General features: G+C 41.7%; 1 protein-coding gene across 1 annotated transcript in view; it reads left to right on the top strand.

Moving 5' to 3' along the window:
• LOC116463303 (ras GTPase-activating-like protein IQGAP1) overlaps positions 1 to 25,957 on the top strand; it is a 111,379-nt gene that overhangs the window by 62,831 nt on the left and 22,591 nt on the right. The window contains exons 14-26 of the mRNA XM_032146336.1: positions 864 to 988; positions 2,622 to 2,785; positions 12,343 to 12,433; positions 12,612 to 12,779; positions 13,779 to 13,921; positions 19,163 to 19,333; positions 20,020 to 20,103; positions 20,201 to 20,272; positions 20,369 to 20,438; positions 20,791 to 20,999; positions 22,632 to 22,787; positions 23,036 to 23,199; positions 23,633 to 23,857. Of these exons, the coding sequence (XP_032002227.1) occupies positions 864 to 988; positions 2,622 to 2,785; positions 12,343 to 12,433; positions 12,612 to 12,779; positions 13,779 to 13,921; positions 19,163 to 19,333; positions 20,020 to 20,103; positions 20,201 to 20,272; positions 20,369 to 20,438; positions 20,791 to 20,999; positions 22,632 to 22,787; positions 23,036 to 23,199; positions 23,633 to 23,857 (1,842 nt within the window). The remainder of the gene's footprint in view (positions 1 to 863; positions 989 to 2,621; positions 2,786 to 12,342; positions 12,434 to 12,611; positions 12,780 to 13,778; positions 13,922 to 19,162; positions 19,334 to 20,019; positions 20,104 to 20,200; positions 20,273 to 20,368; positions 20,439 to 20,790; positions 21,000 to 22,631; positions 22,788 to 23,035; positions 23,200 to 23,632; positions 23,858 to 25,957) is intronic.

The following is a 25,957-nucleotide window of genomic DNA, read 5'->3' as shown; positions in this document are numbered from 1 at the left end:
TTCTTCTTCAGTTGTTCCCAAACTGTCCTGTATAGCTGTTTTGTTGAAAACAAGATCTAGCCTAGGAACATGTATTATATCTGGTTGTTGTGTCCCTTGAGTATCTTTTAATCTAGAATTGTCCCTTTCTTCATGAGACTGACTTGTTAAAGGGATGGGACCGATTGCCAAATAAGGCGTCCTATTTTATGGATAGTTCTAGTTGCTTTCTCATATTTGCCTTATTCCGGTAAATTGGAAATTAAATCTATAGGCTTGTCGCGATTCAGTTCAACATTTTTGATGATGTGTATTTCATATTGCCTCATATCAATAGGCATATAAAACCCGCTTTTCCCACCATTAGAGATACTAAGATCGATCCCTGGATTAAGGAGACCACTTATACTTCCATTGCGTATTTACGTTTTTCCCTCATCACTAGAACATCATCTCTTTTGCACCGTCAAAATATCCAGTTTTCCATTAAGCATTCACCTGGTATTTTTAACCCAATTGATAATCTTTCCAATATCAGTACCTTCAGTAAAAGTTGCTGAATGATGATTTGTTGCTCTGTCATTCCTTCTGCATTTATTAGCTCATGGCTCATGTGTGGCCTTTTTTTCTCGTCTATGGAGGAATTGCCTGAGCTGCTGCCCTTGTTTCTAGAGTTAGTCTTAATGTGGAATTTAGAATATGTAACAGGACATTGAGAATAAGTGATTTCTGTTGCATTTTTGCACTTTGTTTAAAGTAACTACGCAGTTCCAAAACTGGCCTTGAGAATATATCAAATGGTTGGGATACCCTAGCAATCTTTGTTCCTTGAATATTTAAACATGCTGTGCTTAATGCTCTTTTTACTTGGGGGTCTGGGGCAGGTATCTCGATGAGTTGATGAAACTGAAGGCTCAGGCACATGCAGAGAATAATGAATTCATTACATGGAATGATATCCAAGCTTGCGTGGACCATGTGAATCTGGTGGTGCAAGAAGAACATGAGAGTGAGTTATCTTCCTGTCCTCCCCAAATAATGTCACCATTAATGATGATGTGATTCCATGAAGTGGTTCAAAATACCACTCCTAGAAGGATTTTTTGGGTGAGAGATTGAAAATATCTATATAACACAAAAAGCTAAAGTTGGATATTGTTTTGAGAACACAAGGCAATTGCTATAATTAGGTATATGTCCAATAAGAACTTAATTTTGGGGGAGGTAATTGAACATGATCTGTTATTTTTAAATGCTGTTATAACAAGTAGTTCTGACACTACATGGAATTAGGTCAAATTGCACAGGTTGTAGGCATGGTCCTCCACAAGACTCCTCTCACTTCAGACACAAGCTGAAAGCTGCAGGGTTCCCAGGCCACTGTACTTCTGAACAACTGGCTGCAAATTTGGAGGATCCTTCTACCCGCTCAGGTTTAACAGTCTGCTAGAATGACTCACAGAACTCAAGAAAATGCTAGACTTATGATTAAAATTTTATTACAAAATATGTAAATCAGGATCAGGTGAAAGAAGAGAATCATCAGGCAATAATCCGTGAGAGTCCCCATTATGAAGCTTCTGTATTCTCAGGATGTGTCACTCTCCTGGCACATTGATGTGTATCACCAACCAGGGAAACTCACCTGAGTTTTGGGTGTCCAGAGTTTTTATCTGGGCTTCATTACATATGCATGATTGATAGTATTGGCTTTGCAATTAAACTCAATTTTCATTTGGCCTCTGCTCCCTGGAGAATGGGAGGCCAGGCTGGTATCACATGACTCTAAACCTCAATGGTTGATCTTTCCAGCATGGCCAGCCTCCATCCTTAAACTCTCAAGAGGCCAACCAGGAGTCATTGGTTGGCATAAATTCAGGTGTGGGCGGAGGGGCCCACCATGAATAACAGAAACATACCTATCACTCAGGATATCCCAAGGGTCTTAGAGGCTCCCCCAGAGACAAAGACCAGCCAGACTTTTTATTATACAGCAGAGTCCTTACAAAAGAAGTGCGGCTGCCTAAGATACCTGGGGAGTGAATGTTTCTAATTTTAATTTGTATTTCCTGTGAGAAATATTCAACTGACTTGGTGGGAAGAGCCTTGCCTTGCATTAGGGAGCCCTGGGCTTGTATCTTTCTTCTGCCATTTGTTTGCTGTGTAATCTTGGAGAAGAGATTGCTAAGTCTTGTTATTTCTTCTGTAAACGTGTTGACTTAGGTGACTTTTTAAGAACCCTTGAACCTTTTTAAGACTCTTTGTGAATCCTTTGTGACTCAAGAATGTTTTTGATTACACATTCCAGTGTACCTGAAAGCTATACCGGAAGGCCAGTTTCATAAAAATCCTCATCGCTTTTAAGTTAGAGCAATTAAAAATGAAACAAAAGGACTTGAGCATTCAATAGGAATATGAATACAAACGAGTTTAGTTGAAATAAACACTAATATATAAAAGATTAAAACAGTGCTGCTTAATGGATGGTAAGTTGCAGTTTGAATCATGGTTACTCTTAGGTGGATTTATGATTAGTTATGATTAGTTATGATTAGTTAGCATGTTTCATGATTGATTTGTTTAAAAACTTCCTTAATTTGAAAAAAAAAAAAAAAAACAACTTTCTGTCTCTTTATATTTAGGGATTTTAGCCATTGGTTTAATTAATGAAGCCCTGGATGAAGGTGATGCCCAAAAGACTCTGCAGGCTCTACAGATTCCTGCAGCTAAACTTGAGGGAGTCCTTGCAGAAGTGGCCCAGCATTACCAAGACACACTGATTAGAGCGAAGAGAGAGAAAGCCCAGGTGGGTGGCATCGGAATTGTTCTTTATGTTCAGAGCACCTCAGCCCTCCTAGAACAAAGGTAGAGGTAGGAATATCTTCCTTGATTCATTCAGTGAATGCTTTCTGGGCACCCTTAGATTCAAAGCACTGGAGGGACACAAAAATGTGAGAGACATAGGCTGCACCTTCTCGGAGCTCATGCTGTTGTACACATTTGGGTTTTTGTTCTTTTGTTTGTTGTTGACAGTCTCGTGTCTCTTTCAGTAAATTCTTTATTGAAATATAAGATCCAGGGCTGGGCGCGGTGGCTTACGCCTTATAATCCTACAGCACTTTGAGAGGCCAAGGCGGGCAGATCACTCGAGGCCAGGAGTTCAAGACCAGCCTGGCCAACATGGTGAAACCTCATCTCTACTAAAAAAAAAAAAAAAAAAAAAAAAAATACAAAAATTAGCTGTGCGTGGTAGTGCATGCCTGTAATCCCAGCTGCCTGGTAGGCTGAGGCACAGGAATTACTTGAGCCTGAGAGGTGGAGGTTGCTGTGAGCCGAGATTCTGCCACTGCACTCTAGTCTGGGGGACAGAGTAAGACTCTGTCTCAAAAAAAAAAAAAAAAAAAATATATGATCCAGAAAAATGAACAAGGTAGATGGGTATGCAATTGCATACATTTTCAAAAGGAGGCACAACTGTGTATTTGGCATTCAGACTGTATGACCCCGTTACCAGCACCACAGAGACCTTCCTCATATCCCCTTCCACCCTCAGCCACCCTCCATTTGGTGGTAACCACTATTCTGATTTCTATTAATAACACCACAGTTCATTTCTGTCCACTTTTGAACTGTATTTAAGTGGGATCATACCTTATGTGCTCTTTTGTGTCTGGCTTCTGTTGCCCTAAATAATGTTAATGATATGCATCCATGTGGTTCCATGGAGCCATCCTTTGCTCATTCTCATTGTTGTGTACTATTTCATTGTGTGGTTATATATTATTGGTGAAGTTTTTTGTTGTTGTTTTGTTTTTTCAGACTGTTGTAAATAGGGCTTCTTTTTTTCTTTTTTGAGACGGAGTCTTGCTCTGTTGCCCAGGCTAGAGTGTAATGGCGCAATCTCAGCTCACTGCAACTTCTTCCTCCCAAGTTCAAGCAATTCTCCTGCCTCAGCCTCCCTAGTACCTAGGATTACAGGCGAGAACCACCATGCCCAGCTAAATTTTTTTTTTTTTTGTATTTTTTGTAGAGATGGGGTTTCACCATGTTGGCCAGTTTGGTCTCAAACTCCTGACCTCAAGTGATCTGCCTGCCTCAGCCTCCCAAAGTTGGGAATTACAGGCATGAGCCACTGCCCATGGCCTGTAAATAGTGCTTCTATGAATATTTTAATTTTGGTTAAAAATATATGTATGCATTTCTGTTAGGTATACATTTCGGAGAGGAGTTATGGCCATAGGGAATACATATATGAAGCTTTAATAGATAATGTCACAGTTTTTTTACGACAACTTAATTGAAACATAAGTCACATATCATACAATTCAGTGTGAGTGGACTTTAGTATGTTGATAGAATTGTGCAGTCATCACCACAGTCAATTTTTGAACATTTCATCACCCCAAGAGAAACTCGGTACCCATTAGTAGTCACTCATTTTCCCTTAATCTCCCCCAGCCCTGGGCAGCCATCAGACTCCTGCTTTGTCTATGGGTTTGTCTATTCTGAACATTTCATATTAACAGAATTATGCAATGTATGGTCTTTTGTGACTGGCTTCTTTTAGCTTAGTTTATCCAAGTTGTAGCAGCAGCACTTCATTTCTTTTTGTTGCTGAATAATATTCCATTGTATGACTGTACCACATTTTATTTATTTACTCATGAGTTGATGACACAATGGATTATTTCCACTTTACCACATTTTATTTATCCATTCATGAGTTGATGACATATGAATTATTTGCACTTTATCTATTTGTGATTTGATAGACATTTAGCATGAGTGACAGCTATACAAGTTGTATCTTCAATCTACTTCCCTTTTTAGATATGGAAGCCGACCTAGCTTATTCTCCGAAACCCCACTCCTCTGACAGTCAGATATAAGGCTCTCTTTGGCCTTTCTCAGCAGCAAAAACAAACATTACTACCACTAGCATACATAGAATCATTGTAGCTTGACACGTTAGAGATTCTGAATCAGTAGAATTAGACTTCAAGCTTAGGAATCTGTATTTTAAAAATGACTTTTTCATTGTTCTGATGACTAGCCAAGTTTGGGAAACACTAATCCAATAAAATGAATCAAAGACAGAGACTTCCATTTCTAGCTTCCCTAGAGCCAACTACTTCTTATCTGAGTAAGTAAAATCAGTTGATCTCAATTTCCTGGCTATGAAATAGCAGTTGTGATTCAGTCCTCTCCACAGCATCAAGTGACATTCTGCATAATAATGTCTCTTAAATGAAACCTGGTAGTATCTATCAGATACTACATTTACATGATTAGGACATGGTAATGTCAACTACTGCCATGGCAATGTAATCAAAGGAGATCAGTCAACATCATAATATTACCAACATATAAAATTACCCACTCCTCTACCTTTCACCCAAACTTACAGAACCCACACGAGGGTCAGTGTGCAAAAAGCTCCAATACATTAAAGCCTTGGTCTGTTTTTATACGTCTGGCTACTCAGAATTAAAAATTTCTTTTAGCCCTTCCGCTTGCTGCCTCACTTCAGGAATCTTCTGAAGGCTATGGTTCTATCCAGTTGTTGTTACTTAGTAAGCACTAAAAAGGAGATCAGTCACAATTAGAAAACAGATGTTAATTATGCTTTAATCAACAATTATTTGAGGGCCTACTACATACAAGGCAACTTCCTAGACAGCAACAGCATAAAAAGAGGCATAAACCTTGTCAATTTCCTCAGCAAACTAGGTAGCAGGTAAGACAAACGTTTCAAAAGATGAGTTTGTGTTACAATTACTTTGAACAACTTTATCTTCATAGTAGCATTATTCCTGATAGCCACAGTGGAAAAAAACAGTATGTCTAGCAAGTCACGAATAGGTAAAGTGTAAATAATTCAAAAGGCTGTGTGTGCATCTTGTTTGGGTCATTGGAGTCAAACCTTTTGAGGATGTGACTATAGAGTTTGAAGCATTTCCTTTGCTGTGGAAAAACTTTTCAGACTTCATCAAAGGTGGAGGAAGTCGGGGGAGTTAAAGGAAAAATTGCTTAACATTGCCAGGCCCAGCTGGGTGAGCTACACATTGGGGGAAATTGTTTTTTGTTTGTTTGGTTTTGGTTTTGGTTTTGGTTTTTTTGTTTTGTTTTGTTTTTTGTTTTTGGCATCACCTGAACATGTAAGTCTCCATCAGCCATTTGGGAGTGTTTTTAAAAATATTTATCACTGAGTTACAAATTTAGCGAGCAAAAGATCTTAAGTTACATTTGGTCTGTAGTTTTATTTTCTTCTGATATTTTTGTGTTTGGTTTTGGTATCAGGGTAATACTGGCCTCATGACTTGAAGTGTTCCTTTTATATTTTGAAAGAGTTTGTAAAGGATTAGCTAGTTCTTTAAACATTTGGTGCAAGTCTCCAGTGAAGCCACATGGTCCGGAGTTTTTTGTGTGGGGGATATTTTTTGTTTTGTTTTGAGCTGCAGTACTGTGTAGGAAAGGGGTCCCGATCCAGACCCCAAGAGATGGTTCTTGGATCTCACACAAGAAAGAATTCAGGGAGAGTCCATAGAGTAAAGTGGAAACAAGTTTATTAAGAAAGTGAAGGAATAAAAGAATGGCTACTCCATAGACAGAGCAGCCCTGAGGGCCGCTGGTTGCCCATTTTATATTTCTTGACGATATGCTAAACAAGAGCTTTATCAGATCCTTTCTGAGCATGTGCACGGCCCACACATGCACTGTGGCCTCCTAGATCCCATCCAGGAATATGTCAAGTTGTCAGAGCTCTCCATGAACAAACATCTCATTCTACAGCTCTTCCTTATAAGGTTTTTAGTTAGTCTCTTGTTTGCCTAAACTGTTATCCTTAATGTTTTTGACAATTTCTTCTGGAGAAAAGGCTGTTTGCACTGGATGAGCTCTTGGTCAGGTCAAATAAAGACAGCCTTGCGAGTGTGACCTCTGAACAGGTCAGCTAATGACAGTTCTCTGGGAATGGGGCTTTGAAGGGATGGTAGGAGGGGCAGATTGGAATAGGGGAGTTTAAAGTACCACAGAGCTCACTGTTCTTACTGAGTTTCAGCTGTTTTTCTTGAATACACTCTCCAATTTCTGCAAGCCTTTGGTTAATTTCTACTGTATTGAAAAAACTGGCTGGGTGCAGTGGCTCATGCTTATAATCCTAGCACGTTAGGATGCCAACGCGGGTGGATAGGTTGAGCCCAGGAATTTGAGACCAGGCTGGGCAAGATGGTAAAACCCCATCTTTACAAAAAATAAAAATATTAGCTGGACATTGTGGTGTGCACCTGTGGTCCCAGGCACTTGGGAGGTTGAGGTGGAAGGATCACTTGGGCCTGGGGGGCTGAGGTTGTGGTGAGCCAAGATTGCACCACTGCACTCCAGCCTGAGTGACAAAGCAAGACCCTGTCTTAAAAAAAAAAAAAAAAGGGCTGGGCGCATTGCCTCATGCCTGTAATCCCAGCACTTTGGGACTCCCAGGCGGGCAGATCACCTGAGGTCAGGAGTTCGAGACCAGCCTGGCCAACATGGCAAAACCCCATCTCTACTAAAAATACAAAAAATTAGCCAGGCGTGGTGGCAGGCACCTGTAATCCCAGCTACCCGGGAGGCTGAGGCAGGAGAATTCTTGAACCCAGGAGGTGGAGGTTGCAGTCAGCACCACTGCACTCCAGCTTGGGTGACAAGAGCAAAACTCCATTTCACAAAAAGAAAAACTGATGCTGGTGATTGTTTGCCAGTGTGCCAGTGTTTTTTGTTTGTTTTTCATGGTGGAGAGGATTTTCAGAAGTCTTTACCATTTTCACTGATGTCACGTCTCTCTTCATTTAAATTTAGTGTTTGTGGGACTCTTGATAAAAGTGGATTACTAGTCATGAGTAGTAAAGTCTGAATGCAAGACATGGATATCAGGGCTCCTCAGGAACTCATTTTATAATTAAGAATATGAATGACTTAGGCCATATGTGGTGGCTTACGCCTATAATCCCAGCACTTTGGGAGGTCAAGGCAGGCGGATCACTTGAGGTCAGGAGTTTGAGACCAGCCCGGCTGACATGGCGAAACCCTGTCTCTACTAAAAATACAAAAATTATCCAGGTGTGGTGGCACATCCCTGTAGTCCCAGCTACTCAGGAGGCTGAGGCAGGAGGAATGCTTGAACCCGGGAGTAGGAGGTTGCAGTAAGCTGAGATCAAACCACTGCACTGCAGCCTCGGTGACGAGGCTCCATCTCAAAAAGGAAGAAAGAATAAGAATTACTTAAATCAGCCGGGCACAGTGGCTTACGCCTGTAATCTTTGTACTTTGGGAGGCTGAGGCAGGTGGATCACGAGGTCAGGAGATCGAGACCATCCTGGCTAACACAGTGAAACCCCGTCTCTACTAAAAATACAAGAAAAAAAAAAATTAGCCCAGCATGGTGGCAGGCGCCTGTAATCCCAGCTACTCGGGAGGCTGAGGCAGGAGAATGGCATGAACCCAGGAGGTGGAGCTTGCAGTGAGCCGAGATCGGGCCACTGCACTCCAGCCTGGGTGACAGAGCAAGACTCTGTCTCAAAAAAAAGAATGACTTAAATCTCTCTCTGACCTCCATGTGTGTGTATGCACTTGTGCAGACATGCTTATATGCATGTAGCTAGTAATCAGCTGGTTCACACCAGCACAGCTGTACCAGTTGTTAGGACATTGAAATACTTTTATTTTGTTTGGTACATTGTTATTGTCCCAACCCTCCCATATCTGTGCCATCACTCCCCAACTCTAGTTGAAATCCCATTATACGGCAACTAAACCAGCAGTGGCCATAAGGACTCTGCTCCATCGTGATTGGTCAGTGCTTATGTTGTGTAGTTAATAAATGTGTTGTACAGATTTGTGTATGTGTGTTTATGTGTGTATGTGGTATATATGTGGTTATATAGTTATACATGTAATATTGGGTCTATCATCACACATGCAAACCAAGCCACATAGTAAGTAAAGGCTTTTTAAAAAGTTTTGAGTGGTGAGAAGTGCCCTTTAGAGGGGTATGTGTGTGCTTTCCATATATACATGTACATAACATAGTCATTCTTTTGCCTCTTCTCCCTTTCTCTGTGTTTTGTGGCTTCTTCACCTCTTCTACCTCCAATCATTGCCCACTCTTTTTTTAAATTCTGACTTCTCGTCCCTATCTCTTTACCTCTTCTGAAATGCAATCAGTGTGTTTCTAAGTGTCAGAGTTGGTAGGGAGCTGTACTTGAATATATCTTATATAGCATTTTTACAGCAAATCTGTTTTCGCTCCATAACGTCTAGCCTGGGTTTTAACACTCTGCTCGGTGATTCGAGTTAATCTTAGGTGATCTCTTTAAAACAAATTTTACCAGAAGGATTTGGGTTTTGTCATTTTATTCAGTCTAATTGGAGCAGAAAGAACTTGTTCTTTCTTCTTACACTGGGATGAGGTAGTGTATGCTGTCTGTCTTTCCTTCTTCATTCTGGTGAGGGGCTTTTCTATATTAATGTTTCCCTAAAACACCTGAGACACCCATCCATTCAGTTTTTCTTGCCTTTCATACTATTTCTCTATTGCTTATTTCTTAAGGAGTGTGTATGAAAGGTTTTGCTTTAATCTGCATGGGGCAGGGAAGAAAGAATTCTGAATGCTCGGAAAGGTTCTGCCTTTCTCAATGCAAGGGAGGTTGTGCTAAGTCTCACAACTTTGCTTACAGCAGATTCTGCTCAGATATCTGTTGTATGATTATCCCAGAAGTGAACCAAAAATGGCCTGATTCTGTGGAAATGCTTCTGTTTTTATGATACAAGGATTTTTATGCTGCTTCTCTTGGAGACTAGACCATCAGCTCTCTCACTTATGACTTCACAATTTAAGTTGTCACAAGCCTGCAGCTGACTCATTGTATTGTCTCACATTGGAACTATTGTCTAGTATTTCCAGTAGTTATTCTTAGGACTCTAGGGGATTGTGTGTGGTCATTTTCTATTTCCAGTAATAGAAAGCGACTAGTGGTAGGAAGGCACTAGGTTCTGCAGCTTTTAAGTGATTTATTTGTTCTTGCATTGTATTTATCTGTTTACTCTTTTCCTTTCCCAAGACCGTGCGCTTCTTAAAATTGGGACAGTGCCTCTTAGAATTGTAAGGCCGGCACCTACCATAATTAGGTTAAATGATCTTTCTAAAAGACTACATTTAAGAGAAATCACTGCTTTCAATTTCAGATGCTTTCCTTTGGCCTTATCCTGTCACCTGCACTCTTTATAAATTGCAGGGATTGTGGCTGCTTCACTATATGGGGTGAAATGTTGTGTCTTTCTCTAATAAAACAGGAGGAAAGCCAAGCCTTCCCTAAGGTTTTGTGACTTCAGCTGTTGGGCAGTGAAACGTTTCACTTTGCCTCAAAGCTCAGACCCTGCCTCATTTGGACACATAGTTATGGTGATTTACTAAGTTCTTTATTCTGCCTCATTCATGCCTTGGCAAATTACATTCACATCAAGCAATCTAAATGACTTTTTGAGTTGCTATTTATACCAATTGCTGTTAGCTCAAGCCTCAGGAGTATGTTAATTTTGTTGGGTCTGCCTAGATCACCACAAACATGACTCTCACAACCTGGCCACTTTAAAACCTGAAGTGCCTTGTCTTTTCTAAAGAAGAGTGCCCTAGTAATCTGCTGAATTGATGCTTTCTGTAAAGACCTTACAGGCATCTTAACAACCCCCACTCTTTTGAGATCGTTGAAGCTTACATAACCTCAGTATGACCATGGAAATCTAACGGGGTATCAGCAGTGGTTTCTGATTCTGACTCTCATACTGAGAGCAGGTAGAAGTAGAATCCTATTGGGCTAACTCTCAGTAACAGTAGTGACTACCTGGGGCTAATCCATAAACTACTTCCCCAAATTGGAATATGGCAGCTACATTCTTGAAAATTGGAAGATACGGCCGGGCGCAGTGGCTCACGCCTGTAATCCCAGCACTTTGGGAGGCCGAGACGTGCAGATCACAAGGTCAGGAGATCGAGACCATCCTGGCTGACATGGTAAAACCCCATCTCTACTAAAAAAAATACAAAAATTAGCTGGGCATGGTGACGGGTGCATGTAGTCCCAGCTACTCGGGAGGCTGAGGCAGGAGAATGGCGTGAACCCAGGAGGCAGAGCCTGCAGTGAGCCAAGATGGTGCCACTGCACTACAGCCTGGGTGACAGAGCGAGACTCTGTCTCAAAAAAAAAAAAAAAAATTGGAAGATACTAGAGGAAGATATTTCCACTAATCTAATTCTGTTTAAAATGCCGTTCAGAGCAAATGGTCACCAACAATCTCCTTTAAAAAAGAAAATTGTCTTAACAAATTTAGGAAGAAGAAAGTAAGTCACCTCCACTACATCATACATCATCTCTATCCACAATAGTCAACTCAGACTATGCTGTGAGGCTTTTGTTAGCTGTACTAAGGAAAGTAATCACAACATTCATGATATTTCTGTGTGAAAATTTGCTTTTAAGTTCCCAGCAACTGATTTAACATTCAAGTTTTAGGATATCAGCTGGTGAGAAATGTAGATTGCCTGTAGTGACTTCTGGCTTTAAATGTGATAATTCAAAGGTTCTGGTTAAAGTAAGACTTGACAGTCTTAAAAACATTAGTAGTCATAGAGAACGTTAACTTCCTCTGAATATTGTTGGCAAAGGAGGCTTTCAAATAAGTACTGCATATTCATATATATACCCTGGCCCTTGTCACCCTGTTAAAGTCTCTGGACCCCTTCCCAGTCTGTCTGGACCTCTTGTCCCTTCTAGCTGTTCACAACTTCCTGAACCACTTAAATTCATCTTTATATAATCTTCATCTACATGTGGGCCATTTCCCTTATCTTATGACCTTTACCAGTTTGTTTTTGGAGACAAGTCTGCACTCTGGCTGGAGTGCAGTGGTAAGAACACGGCTCACTGCAGCCTAACCTCCTGGGCTCAAGCAATCCTTCTGCCTCAGCCTCCCTAGTAGCTGGGAATATAGGCGTGCACCACCATGCCTGGCTAAGTTATTTTGTTTTGTTTGTTTTTAGAGAGACGGGGTCTCACTATGTTGCCCAGGCTGGTCTCGAGCTCCTGGGCTCAAGCATTCCTTCTGCCTCAGCCCCCCAAAGTGTTGGATTACAGGTGTGAGTCACTGCACCGAACTTTTTACCAGTTTTTTGATGCCTACTTCTTCCATTTGACTAACCCATGTGTCTCGTATTTTTTAAGCCTGTTCTTTCATATTTAATTGAGTCTAGGAAGCCACCCCCCTCATCACATGTATGTTACATGTACCCCGATTTCATGACTTTAATATTTTGCTTTTAACAATATGTAGGAAATCCAGGATGAGTCAGCTGTGTTATGGTTGGATGAAATTCAAGGTGGAATCTGGCAGTCCAACAAAGACACCCAAGAAGCACAGAAGTGTATGTATCACCTGTTTTATTTCTGTTTTGGTGGAGGCTGGGGGTGACAAGGTGCTCCATACAGCTTGACCAAGATAGGCATGGGGGAACAATTTGCCAGTAGATATAGTTAGGTGAACCAGTATGTGAATTTAGACACTCTCCAAACTATTCTGGTAACAATTCTTTCCCGGAATAGTTGCCTTAGGAATCTTTGCCATTAATGAGGCAGTAGAAAGTGGTGATGTTGGCAAAACACTGAGTGCCCTTCGTTCCCCTGATGTTGGCTTATATGGAGTCATCCCTGAATGTGGTGAAACTTACCAGAGTGACCTTGCTGAAGCCAAGAAGAAAAAACTGGCAGTAGGTGAGTTCTGGGATAATACATATGTGCCCTGAAGCTAACCCTTGAGCATATGAGGGGACAGAGGAAAGGGATAAGCTATAGGGAAAGACCTTTTAGCATAGCTATACAGTACTTAGGCTCATTTTAAAGGAGATGAAATCCCTATTTTTGAAAATATCCTTTCCCCCCCTTTGTGGACAGCTGTGTTAACAAGGCCAATTTTCTGAGAATGTGGGAAAGATTAAAATATTTAACTGTTTATCTTTCACAGAGTAGCAGTAGCTCTGATTAAGCCTATAGGCAATTAAAAGTAGTTTGTCTGTAAAAAGAGGGAAAGAAATAAGATTTCTTATCCATTTTATGGACTTTTAAAAATTGAAAAACTGGGCCAGGTGCAGTGGCTCACACCTGTAATCACAGCACTTTAGGAGGCCGAGGCGGGCGGATCGCCTGAGGTCAGGAGTTCAAGACTAGCCTGGCCAACATGGTAAAACCCTGTCTCTACTAAAAATACAAAAATTAGCTGAGCGTGGTGGCGTGTGCCTGTAATCCCAGCTACCCGGGAGGCTGAGGCCGGAGAATCGCCTGAACCGGGAGGCAGAGGCTGCAGTGAGCCAAGATCATGCCACTGCACTCCAGCCTGGGTAACAGAGCAAGACTCTGTCTAAAAAAAAAATAAAAAAAAAAATTGAAAAACTGGAGAGGCTGAATGGTTGCACATTTTTTAAGACAGACAGGCCTTAAGCTTTGGAGTGAACAAAGTTAATCATGGTTAATTCCATAATTGGACTTCACAGTTGTTTTCTTCTTATAGACATAAATGAGCTAAATTAGTCATTACAAAGCCATAATTTAATGGGGGCTTAGGATGCCCCTTTACTCTCACAGATCCAAGGAACAGCTTTTGGAGTGGTCTTCATTTAGACTGTGAGACCTGACTGTAATAATCCTGCAGTTCTGGACATACAGCTGGGGAGTGTGGCTCTGAATGTCTTCTATCTTTCCTTTATTTTCTGCCAGGAGATAATAACAGCAAGTGGGTGAAGCACTGGGTAAAAGGTGGATATTATTATTACCACAATCTGGAGACCCAGGAAGGAGGATGGGACGAACCCCCAAATTTTGTGCAAAATTTTATGCAGCTTTCTCGGGAGGAGATCCAGGTAGGTCACCTTTCTTCACAAAAGAAGAAGCTGAGAAAAAGTGTTTTCAAGCTATAATATTAATTAAGAGGAACAGGGTGTGTGGTCAGAAGCCCTAGACTAAAATTGAGGTCATGTAGTGAGCTGTTTTGGGGTAATTTTTTTGTAGTAGTTGGGGGAGTGACTAAGGCCTGAATTTGTAAAACATCTGAATTATAGAATTAAGTGATATAAACCATATGCTAAGAAAAGTTAGATGATGTATAAAAGAAAAATGAAAAGTTGCTGACTCCATTAAATGCAACTATTTTAATCTCTTCCAGTTTATATTTTCAGTCTCTCTTCTGACTGTTTCACAAATTATATTAGCTACAACCTGCACTTTCAAATAAAGTTAGCATTTTCATAGAGCTTTTAAAGTACTTTTTCATCTTGTGCGTCTTTGTGTCTTTGCTTATGCTGTTCCATTCAACAGTTTTTTTTGTTTGTTTGTTTGTTTGTTTGTTTTTTAAACAGAGTCTCACTGTGTCACCTAGGCTGGAGTGCAGTGGTGCAGTCTCGGCTCACTGCAACCTCCACCTTCCCGGGTTCAAGTGATTCTCCTGCCTCAGCCTCCCGAATACCTGGGATTACAGGCATGCACCACACCTGGCTAATTTTGTAATTTTAGTAGAGACAAGGTTTTGCCCTGTTGGCCAGGCTGGTCTTGAACTCCTGGCCTCAAGTGGTCCACCCGCCTCAGCCTCCCAAAGTACTGGGATTACAGGTGTGAGCCAGCGCACCCAGCCCATTCAACAGTTATTTGTTGAATACCTCAAATGTAGCAGGTACTCTGCTAAGGAATGGGGAATATAGTCATGAACCAAACAAGTCTCTGCTATCATGAGATCTCTCTCCCCTGCCATCTATGTCTGTCAAAATTCTATCCTTCCCTTTGTACTGATTCTTCGTATAATAAAAGAAAAAAATTCAGGCTGGGCATGGTGGCTCACACCTGTAATCCCAGCACTTTGAGAGGCCAAGGCAAAAAGACTGCTTGAGCCCAGGAGTTCAAGACAAGCCTGGGCAACATGGTGAAACCTCATCTCTACAAAAAATACAAAAATTAGCTGGGCATATTGGTGTGTGTCTGTGATTCCAGCTACTTGGGAGGATGAGGCGGAAGGATTAGTTGAGCCCGGGAGGTCAAGGCTGTAACGAGCCATGATCACAGCAGTGCACTCCAGCCTGGGCAACAGAGCAAGACCCTGTCTCAAAAAAAGGAATATTTAACTTAAAAATTCAGTCTTCCAAGCACACCCATCTCAAGTCATCTCCTCTATGAATCTTTTTAAAATTTCCTTTCCTTACCCCCTTCATCTTCCTTTGAAGCTCCCAAAGAACTTGGTATTCATTCAGAATTTAATGTACTTGGATTCGAATTTTAGTCACATTTGTGCTTGTCTATGCCCCCTAGTAGTTTTTAAGGTGAGCTGCTAAGTTTGCAGTACCTTCTCGAAGGGGAAGTTACGTTGTCATTGATGGACTGTTGAGGACTTTTAAGTTTTAACTTGGTGCTGCACTCCTGTTAATTAAACCAGAGTTGTTTAATGAATGTTAAAGGGGAGGAATATATACTGAGGGAAGATGCTCAGTAAGCTCCTGTAGGTCATGAGTAGACATATTACTAATAGACATTCAAGATTCCTAGAGAAAAAGGACAGTAAAAGATTTTCAAAAGGTCATTTACTTCCTTTGGCAATATTTCCCAAATCCTGTGTGGAACAAGTCAAAAATACACCTGTGGAAAAAGTGAAATAGTCCCTTTATTTAGGAGTTAACATCAGATGGGTGATTTCTACCTTGTGGTTAAAGTTCTCTTTATATGGTGGGTTACAGTCTCTTACCTTTCCAGTGTTTCATCTTCATTGCTAATGATTTCACAGGTGATGAAATTTAAATTCATTGAACTCTGTTCTGGGCATTGAGAAGATAGAAATATGTATCAGAGAGTCTCTACCTTCCAGTGTTTCACAGTGTTGAGAAAACAGCAGACACAAAACCAAGTACTGTAATGTAAGGCAGAGAGAAGTGGTGCTCTAATCATAGCACAATAAGGGAAGTCTTAAGGGAATTTTTCATTTTGTCCTGCAGTAACATAGCATAGATAATATTTTAGCAGCTAAGTAAAAAAGAAAAGGCTGTTCTAGACAGAAAGGGAAAGTTAAGGATGAGCTTGCTGAAATTATAAAAAGGAAGTAGGAGAGAAAATAGAAAAGGAAAAAGCACAGAGTACTGAAAGGACATGGACCCCTGAAGGAGAGACGAATGGTGTATTACCTGGCACGTGGTAGGAGTGGCAGGACAGGAGGCCCAGGTTGAAGCTTGAGGGCCTAGTGTGCTGTGCTAAGAATTCAGGGTACAACTTCTAGCAGAGTGATTTTTAACTCTTGTTAGTTCAGGGACACCTTTGAGAATCTTACTAACCTCCACAGAAACACTCATGTTTGAATAGTGTTTTGCATATATGGACCAAGAATTTAAACAGGGAAGGGATGCTACCTCATTTTCAGCATGTAACCTGACCTCTTACCTCCCCTGCCAACAATAGTGGCCATCACATATAGATCCTCCCACTCTCTACTCACCACTGTCTGTACTTTCAACTTACTTGGATTTTCACTGATTCCTTCTTCATTTTCTCTCCAGAGGAAACAGCTATCCTTTCTAAAGCTCTTTATTTATCTTACTGCTTGATTTCATCCTCTCCCAGTTCCTTGCAGACCATGTACTTTTCGTGCTCTTCCTCCAGTGCTTGTCAGGATTTAATGTCTGTCTGAATCACCTGGGATCTTGTTAAAGTGAAGGCTCTGATTCTAGTGCGAGGTCTGAGAAAATCTACGTTTCTGACAAGCTTTCAGGTGATGTTGATGCTGCTGGCCCAAGGACTGTATTTTAAGTAGCAGCCTACATACTTAAGCATCTCTATTTCCCACATCTTTGAAAAAATAATAATACAAAATTTTTTTAAAGCCCGTGGAATTTCCCTGATCTGGCCTCACCTACATTCATACTCTTGCCAAGGGCCTTGAAAGTTAGTCTACTCGTCACTAATTCACTCTGTTACCATCCACTTCTTGGCTCACAGCAGTGTGGTTTCCTGTCCAGCTTTTACTTAGTAAAACTCTTATTTTAGAATTCATCAATAACCTTTTAATTGCCAAATTCAGTTCTGAGCACTCATATTTGACTTGTCAAAAGTCTCTTCCTCAAACCCTCAATTCCTTTGGCTTCTCCCATACAACTCTCTTCTGATTTTCCTACTTCCGAATGTTCCTTCTTAATCTCTCTTGCTACCTTCCTTTCTCGACCTCTGCTTGAATTATACGAAGAGTCCATTGGCCACCTTCTCCTACACATTCTTCCTGAGTGATCTCTTTCAAGCCTGTGGCTCCAGCCCTTACCCTTGTGCTTGTGACTCCTAAATCTGTACCTCCAGACGTTAACCCTTTTCCCCACCACCAGGTTTTTGCACTTCCTTTTGCAGTCCAGAAGTCCAGCAGACACCTCAAACACAGTTTAACAGGAAAAAAACAGAGGCTGCAATAGTATATAAGGTTGTATTTTTATCTCACATGAAATGATTCTGCAGTTGAGCAGTCCAGGGGAAATGTAGCTTCATGGTATCATCTGTCCCAGGATCCTTCATCTTTGTGCTCTGTCATTCTTAGCATGTGGCTTCCATTCTCAAGGTCACCTTGTCACCTATAATGACAGTTTGGAGCTTTGACCATCAAGTTAGCAGTCCAAGCAGGAAGTAGGAAGAAGGGGAAGGAGAGCAAAAAAGGTGTGCTGCCCAGCTGTCTGTTTCTCTCAAGGAGCTTTCTCAAAGGTCCTGCCATACTACTACTGCTCATAGCGCATGACCTCGCTCTACCTCGTGGAGTCTTTTTTTTTTTTTTGAGACGGAGTTTCGCTCTTGTTGCCCAGGCTGGAGTGCAATGGCACAATCTTGGCTCACCACAACTTCCACCTCCCAGGTTCAAGCGATTCTCCTGCCTCAGCCTCCTGAGTAACTGGGATTACAAGCATGCACCACCACGCCTGGCTAATTTTTGTATTTTTAGTAGAGACGGGGTTTCTCCATGTTCGTCAGACTGGTCTCGAACTCCTGACCTCACGTGATCCACCCACCTCAGCCTCCCAAAGTGCTGGGATTACAGGTGTGAGCCACTGCACCCGGCCACTTGTGGAGTCTTTTAAGTGCATACAGTGTTGCCCAGAAAAAAAAAATTGAGGCTGCGGTACCAAGGAGAAAGGAGAAGGTAGATATTGGATAGGTAACCAGATGTTCCTAGCCATTCTTACTGCTGCTGCCCTTGTTCAAGCCCAGGCCATCTCTCACTTGGATCACAATAGCAGCATTGTAATTCACCCACTTGGTTGAAGTCTCTACTCACTCTAATCTGTCAGCTACTTTCCTAACAGTATTGTTTTTCTAAAAATGATCTCCATCCTGGGCAATATAATGAGGACTCATCTCTACAAAAAATATTTTTTAAAAAATTAAAATTAGCCGGGTATGGTGGTACGCTTGTAGCCCCAGCTACTCAGGAGGTGAGGTGGGAGGATTGCTTGAGCCCAGGAATTTGAGGCTGCAGCGAGCTGAGATTGTACCACTGCACTCCAGCCTGGGTGACAGAATGAAACCTTGTCCCTAAAATAAATAATAAACATCTGATGGTTTTATTCCTTTGCTTGACAAAGTTTCCTGGCTCTCCAGTATCTTTAGTGACAGTCCAAACCCTCTAGGCTACTTTTCAAGACCATTTGCAATCTGCCTGGAGAAGCAATTTTCAGTCCTCACCTCTGGTCTCTCCCCCTGAGATGTCCTGCATTGTAACATTCTAGGGGTCCCTTGGTACTTGGCACACAGCCCTGTTGGGTACCTGTCACTCTATTCTTATCTGCAGTGACCCCAGATCAGCCAGCACAGTGCCCAGCCTAGTCAGTGTTGGATAGGTGGATAAGTGAGATGACATATGAAGTAAAAGAAGATCAAGTTTTTGTTTATGAAATGTATTCTAGGTGGGAGGACATGTGTGAGAACAACGTGGTCCTAAAAAACAGACCTGAGGGCTTTATTCCTGTTGTGTAGCTAATGATCTAGTATAGACTTAGGAAGCAGGAGGTGCTAGCTTGTGTGCTGTGGATGATACTTCGTGAAAACCTGCATACGTTCTTGCCTGTGAATGTCTTTGAATGTGACCACTGCTTTTTCAGAGTTCTATCTCTGGGGTGACTGCTGCATATAACCGAGAACAGCTGTGGCTGGCCAATGAAGGCCTGATCACCAGGCTGCAGGCTCGCTGCCGTGGATACTTAGTTCGACAGGAATTCCGATCCAGGATGAATTTCCTGAAGAAACAAATCCCTGCCATCACCTGCATTCAGGTATTTCAGAACCTATCACACGGACAGCAAGCGGGCATCTAGAGCAGGGGTAATAAATGAGCAGCTGTCACCATTGACTGAGTGTGTTTTTTGAGTTCCGGACTCTTAGTCTTCTCTTTCCTTTGACAGGTACCTCCTGTTTACTACCATATAACCATAATGTGCCTACAGGTGTTTAATGGTGGCACAGTGGCAGTTCTTGGGTTCTTCTAAGACTATACCTTTCTGTAAGATTTGAACCTTGAGGGAAACAACTGTGGTTTTGCTTCAATGATAAGGTAGCACAATGTCCTGGAAAGAATTCTGAGTTAGGAATGATGGCTGCACTGCCGCCAGACAGTGGTGAATCTCCAAGTCTGTGTCCCCATGTGTAAAAGGGGAATGCCCCATTGTATCTTACCTTCCTCACCTGATTTGTTGTAAGAAGCCAGTAAGTGAATCTGTATGGCTGCACTGTAAAAGGTGTACAGGGCTGTGCTGACATTGGGGAAGTAGAATGTAGCCATCGTGTTCTTCCAGTGGAGGGATGGCCCGTGCCCTTGTTCCCCTATCACTGCTGGAAGTGGTCCTTACTAAAACTTCATCATGAAATTGCACTTGGATCATATATCAAGATGAAAGTTTTTTTTGAACTTCCATTGATGCTCAGGAAGTAATATGTCTTCGGTAACATTTTATTGTTTCAGTCGCAGTGGAGAGGATACAAGCAGAAGAAGGCATATCAAGATCGGTTAGCTTATCTGCGCTCCCACAAAGATGAAGTTGTAAAGGTATGGTAGCCTGAGCAGGGTTTCTCCATGAGGGGCGCAGGTATAACACGTGTTGAGATGAAGGACTCTTCTAATTTCCAGGATCCCTTTTCCGCAGATTCAGTCCCTGGCAAGGATGCACCAAGCTCGAAAGCGCTATCGAGATCGCCTGCAGTACTTCCGGGACCACGTAAGCACCCTTGGATCATACAGGCCATTAGGAGGGGTTTTGCCATATTTTTGGTAGATGGATGAACAGAGAAATGTCTTCTTTTTTGTTCCTTAGATAAATGACATTATCAAAATCCAGGCTTTTATTCGGGCAAACAAAGCTCGGGATGACTACAAGACTCTCAGTGAGTAACTGGCTCCACGTGAAGAGTTGAGGCAGTGGCTGGGAGCCACCAAGTTCAGGGTATTCTGCACAGACCTCTTTTGTTGTCCTGAAGGCAAGGCTTGGGGGAGAGGGTGTGACCTGTGACATAAGCCCCTTTGCTAACATGTGGCTAGGTGTCTTGTTGGCTTGTTGCATTAACCTTTACCATAACATAGCAATAGCCTGACACAGAAGACTGCACCTGATAGTTGTCTTAGCACATCTCAAAATTAAATGTGTGTGAATAGAATTACTTTTTCAAGACAATGCTATTTCCTGAGACATAGTACTTTTTCTGCTAACTCTATTCTTTGATGCATACTTTCTGTCAGTCAATGCTGAGGATCCTCCTATGGTTGTGGTCCGAAAATTTGTCCACCTGCTGGACCAAAGTGACCAGGATTTTCAGGAGGAGCTTGACCTTATGAAGATGCGGGAAGAGGTTATCACCCTCATTCGTTCTAACCAGCAGCTGGAGAATGACCTCAATCTCATGGATATCAAAATTGGACTGCTAGTGAAAAATAAGATTACATTGCAGGTATGGCCCAGTGCCAGCGGGGGCCTTGGAACACTTCATCCTGCTTTGTAACCCCTGCATTATTCCCCTTTTTGACTGGTGGGGAGGGTGGAGGCTGACTTTCTTCTCAGCTACTGCCATAAGCGCTTTTTTTTTTTTTTTTTTTTGGACCAAGTCTTACTCTGTTGCCCAGGTTGTAGTGCGATGTGATCTCAGCTCACTGCAACCTCTGCCTCCCAGGTTCAGGCAATTCTCCTCCCTTAGCCTCCTAAGTAGCTGGGATTACAGGCACGTGACACTACACCTGGCTAATGTTTTTGTTTTTTGACTTTTTTTTTTTTTTCTTGTTGGCCAGGCTGGTCTGGAAGTCCTGGCCTCAAGTGATTGATCCACCCACCTTGACCTCCCAAAGTGCTGGGATTACAGGTGTGAGCCACTGTGCCCAGCCATCATAAGCTTTTTAAAAAGTTATATAAGACAGGTCAGGCATGATGGCTCACATCTATAATCCCAGCACTTTGGGAGGCCGAGGAGGGTGGATCACTTGAAGCCAGGAGTTTGAGACCAGCCAGGCCAACATGGTGAAACCCTGTCTCTACTAAAAATACAAAAAATTAACTGGACATGGTAGTACATGCCTGTAATTTCAGCTGGCTGAGGTGGAAGAATCACTTGAACCTGCGAGGCAGAGGTTGCATCGAGCCAAGATTGCACCACTGCACTCCAGACTGGGTGACAGAGTGAAACTCTGTCTCAAAAAAAAAAAAAAAAAAATGTTTAAGACGTAAAACAACTTAATAGACAAAATTTTGATAGAGAAAAGAAGATAAATGTCTTCCCCTAATTTCACCTATTCCAGTCATTTTGTATCTTACATTCTTACTTCATATTAAAGGATAAGACTCTTTCCCTATGATAAGTAGTCATAATTTTTTTTTATTTTTTGAAACAGAGTTTCCCTCTGCACCCCAGGCTGGAGTGCAGTGGCATGATCATGACTCACTACAACCTCGACCTCCTAGGCTCAAGTGATTCTCCCACTTCAGCCTCTCAAGTAGCTAGAACGACAGGTGCATGCCACCACACCTTGCAAATTATGTTTTTATAAGAGATAGAGTATCTTTGTGTTGCCCAGGCTGATCTCAAACTCCTGGGCTCAAGTGATCCTCCTGCCTCAGCCTCCCAACGTGCTGGGATTACAGGTGTGAGCCACTGCACCCACACATAAATATTATTTTTAACAGTAGCATAATAGATTTTTAGAAGATATACTATGATTTACCTCTTTTTTCCCCTAGTAGTTGACATTTAGGTGGTTTTCCAAGCGTTTATTATAAATAACATTGCAATTAATGTTTCAATATATATGTAGCTTTTATTGTATTTAAGACTTATTTTTATAATAGATTGCTAGAAGTTGGTTTCCCGATTCAGTGGACATTCTTATGGCTCAGATTCTTTGTTGGAACATAGGAATGGATTTATTGATGTACTGAAAACAGGATAAAGTGTAGTGGTTTTAAAATATTCAGTAAGAATCTGCCAGTGCAGTACACCTTCATGTGAGTTTGCACGTGCTACAAAACCTTTCCTCAATGCCCAGAGGTTCATCTTTGAAAGTTTTCTGATCTATTTATTGGTTTTTGTTTATAGGATGTGGTTTCCCACAGTAAAAAACTTACCAAAAAAAATAAGGAACAGTTGTCTGATATGATGATGATAAATAAACAGAAGGGAGGTCTCAAGGCTTTGAGCAAGGAGAAGAGAGAGAAGTTGGAAGCTTACCAGCACCTGTTTTATTTATTGCAAGTAAGTGGCTCCTGCAATCAATGTTATAAAAATTTGGTGAACTTATTTTTCCACAAGAAAGCCTTACCATCGATCTCTCTGGAGATATTTTTGACTTCCACTGAGGAGTGAGTGACGGGCACTGTAATATGTTAATTTATTAATTTTTTTTCTCATATGTATTCTAGTCCTTCAATTTTAAATAATTGAATATATCTTGCCAGCCTTTATATTACCTACAAATGACTTATCCCTTGGTTTTATTTCAGACCAATCCCACCTATCTGGCCAAGCTAATTTTTCAGATGCCCCAGAACAAGTCCACCAAGTTCATGGACTCTGTAATCTTCACACTCTACAACTACGCATCCAACCAGCGAGAGGAGTACCTGCTCCTGCGGCTCTTTAAGACAGCGCTCCAAGAGGAAATCAAGTATGAACAGATTTCCTCAGGGCACAGGCCCCTTCCCACTATCACAGGGGCTCCCAGTTTGAGATCATGCCTTCCTGATCTTTTTTTGATCTCAATTAATTTACGAAAAATACTTACTCTGAAGAAGCATCTAATTTTTAAATAACTGATATAAAATCTTGCTGCTTCTGGGGAAGGGATAAATTAACTTTAGGAACATTCTGTATTAAGGTATAATTTCAAAAAGTAATCTGAACAGAAAGAATTTACATTTTTATCTAGTAGCATACGTAATCATGACCACGATTGAGTGTGCAGCTGCAGGAACGTTCTGTGAGTGCCGGGGAATATTTCGAGAGAAACTGTTTCAGGGAGATAGGATCTTTAAGCAGGAAGGATCTTTTAAGTTGATGAATTTTGTGACAAGTTTAAATTTTTATCTGATGTTTTGTAGGTCGAAGGTAGATCAGATTCAAGAGATTGTGACAGGAAATCCTACGGTTATTAAAATGGTTGTAAGTTTCAACCGTGGTGCCCGTGGCCAGAATGCCCTGAGACAGATCTTGGCCCCAGTCGTGAAGGAAATTATGGATGACAAATCTCTCAACATCAAAACTGACCCTGTGGATATTTACAAATCTTGGGTTAATCAGATGGAGTCTCAGACAGGAGAGGCAAGGTATGTTAACCATAATAACACTTTTCTTTCATGTTGTAATATTCTTTCCCTCTTTTTTCCCCTCTCTTTATTTATAAACTAATATTAGTTCAAATAGTTTTTCTTGTTTTTTTTTGAGACAGAGTTTCACTCTTGTTGCCCAGGCTGGAGTACAGTGGCACAATCTCAGCCCACTGCAGCCTCTACCTCCCAGGTCTAAGCGATTCTCATGCCCCAGCCTCCCGAGTAGCTGGGATTACAGTTGCATGCTACCACACCTGTCTAATTTTTGTATTTTTAGTAGAGACAGGGTTTCACCCTGTTGGCCAGACTGGTCTCGAACACCTGACCTCAAGCAATCCACCTGCCTCGGCCTCCCAAAGTGCTGGGATTACAGCTGTGAGCCACCACACCCAGCCTCAAATAGTTTTTCTTTAGAAAACTGTACTTTATAAGTTGTTGATCTGGTAATAAATTCACTTATTTAGCAAATATTTATTGAATATTACTATGTGCCAGGCATTGTGTTAGAGATGTGTACAGTAATGCAATAATGAGTGAAACAGGCGTGCTCCCTGCCCTCTCTTCATAGTTCATTGGGTGGAAGAGACACCAACCCAGTACATAAAAATAAAAGCATAATTAAACATTGAGGAAAGTTTTATGAAGTTTTATGTAGGGTTCTGTAATGGAGACTTTATAAGAGGGAGCTAACATAAGGTGGTTAGGGAACTCCTATCCCAGAAGATAAAATTTCATTTAGCTGAGGCCCAAAGGCTAAGATGAACCCAGACTTACTAAGAGCTAGGTGCAGAGTATTCATGTCTGAACACTCTAAGGTGGAGGGTGTAGGACTAAAATGGACCCTAGCATAACTAGGGATACAGATGAATGAGAAGGTTCATATAGATTGGGTGAGTTCACTGTGTTTCATTAAAGGAAAAAAAATGGTGTGGGGTGAGCTGCCCTGAAATATCATGAGTTGGGCTAATTAAATTAACATATTACAGGAGATAACTGAGTTAGGGCCATAGCGTAACCACCAACATTAATTTATCTAAAGCAAAAGTTGCCAATCAAATATGGGTAATGCTGGGGAAAGGGAGTTCAGAATGCCAAAACGTTTCTGATTTTATTTGTCTTGGGTGAGGGACCCAGAGGGGTGGGAAATGGAGGTGTGAGCAGCATGGTCTGTTGTGGTTTTTTCTTGTTGTGGAGTAGAGTTAGATCATGCATGAAGTTCTCTGGGCATAGGCGGAGTAGCAGCTCTCCACACCATTGCTATTCAAAGTGTGGTTTGCACACCAGTAATGGAAAATCATCTGTGCACACTGTTTAGTTCAACTGATACTTTTTTTTCATAGCAAGATTTTCTTAATAAAGGAAGCAATGTATTGATTTACATTCTGGCTCATTCTCTTTATCTTGTCTTTGATCAGTTTGTAGACTGGCACTGGTCCAAACTTTGAATAACACTATTCTACATCATTCTACTTTCCATGTACCTGGATGCCAGGCAAACAGAGAGTTGTACGCTGGGTGGAGAGTGGAACATTCTGCTGACTCCTTGAAAGGGCTTATCTTGCCAGACATGGTAGCTCATGCCTGTAATCCCAGCGCTTTGGGAGGCTGAGGTGGGAGGATTGCTTGAGCTCAGGAGTTTGAGACCAGTCTGGGCAACATAGGGATACCTTGTCCCTACTTAAAAAAAAAAAAAAATTAGCTGAGTGTGGTTGTGCATACCTGTAGTTCCAGCTATTCCAGAGGCTGAGGCAGGAGGATCGGTTGAGCATGGGAGGTTGAGGTTGCAGTGTCCCTCGATGGCGCCTCTGCACTCCATCCTGGTTGACAAAAAAAGAAAGAAAGGGCATTTCCTTATTAGGAATCATTTGGCGTCTGATTGGTTCTCAGTACCATGTAGGTCTGTTATCAGGACTCAGATCATTGCAAAAGTCTTTTTAATTTTTTTGCCTGCATACCTGAGGCCCACATCCAGGAATGTGGTCAGCCAAGTGCAATACTTGTCTGGGAAGTTTTGCCTGCAACCCAGGGCATTCCTTGCCGATAGCCCCATGTACACTGGCTCTGGGCTTCTCAGTTATTTCCTCTGATGGTCCATGA

Source organism: Hylobates moloch, unplaced genomic scaffold (assembly GCF_009828535.3).
Source record: "Hylobates moloch isolate HMO894 unplaced genomic scaffold, HMol_V3 SCAFFOLD_33, whole genome shotgun sequence".
NCBI lineage: Eukaryota > Metazoa > Chordata > Mammalia > Primates > Hylobatidae > Hylobates > Hylobates moloch.
The sequence above is the reverse complement of the archived record's forward strand: the minus strand, read 5'-3'. Positions and strand labels throughout refer to the sequence as shown.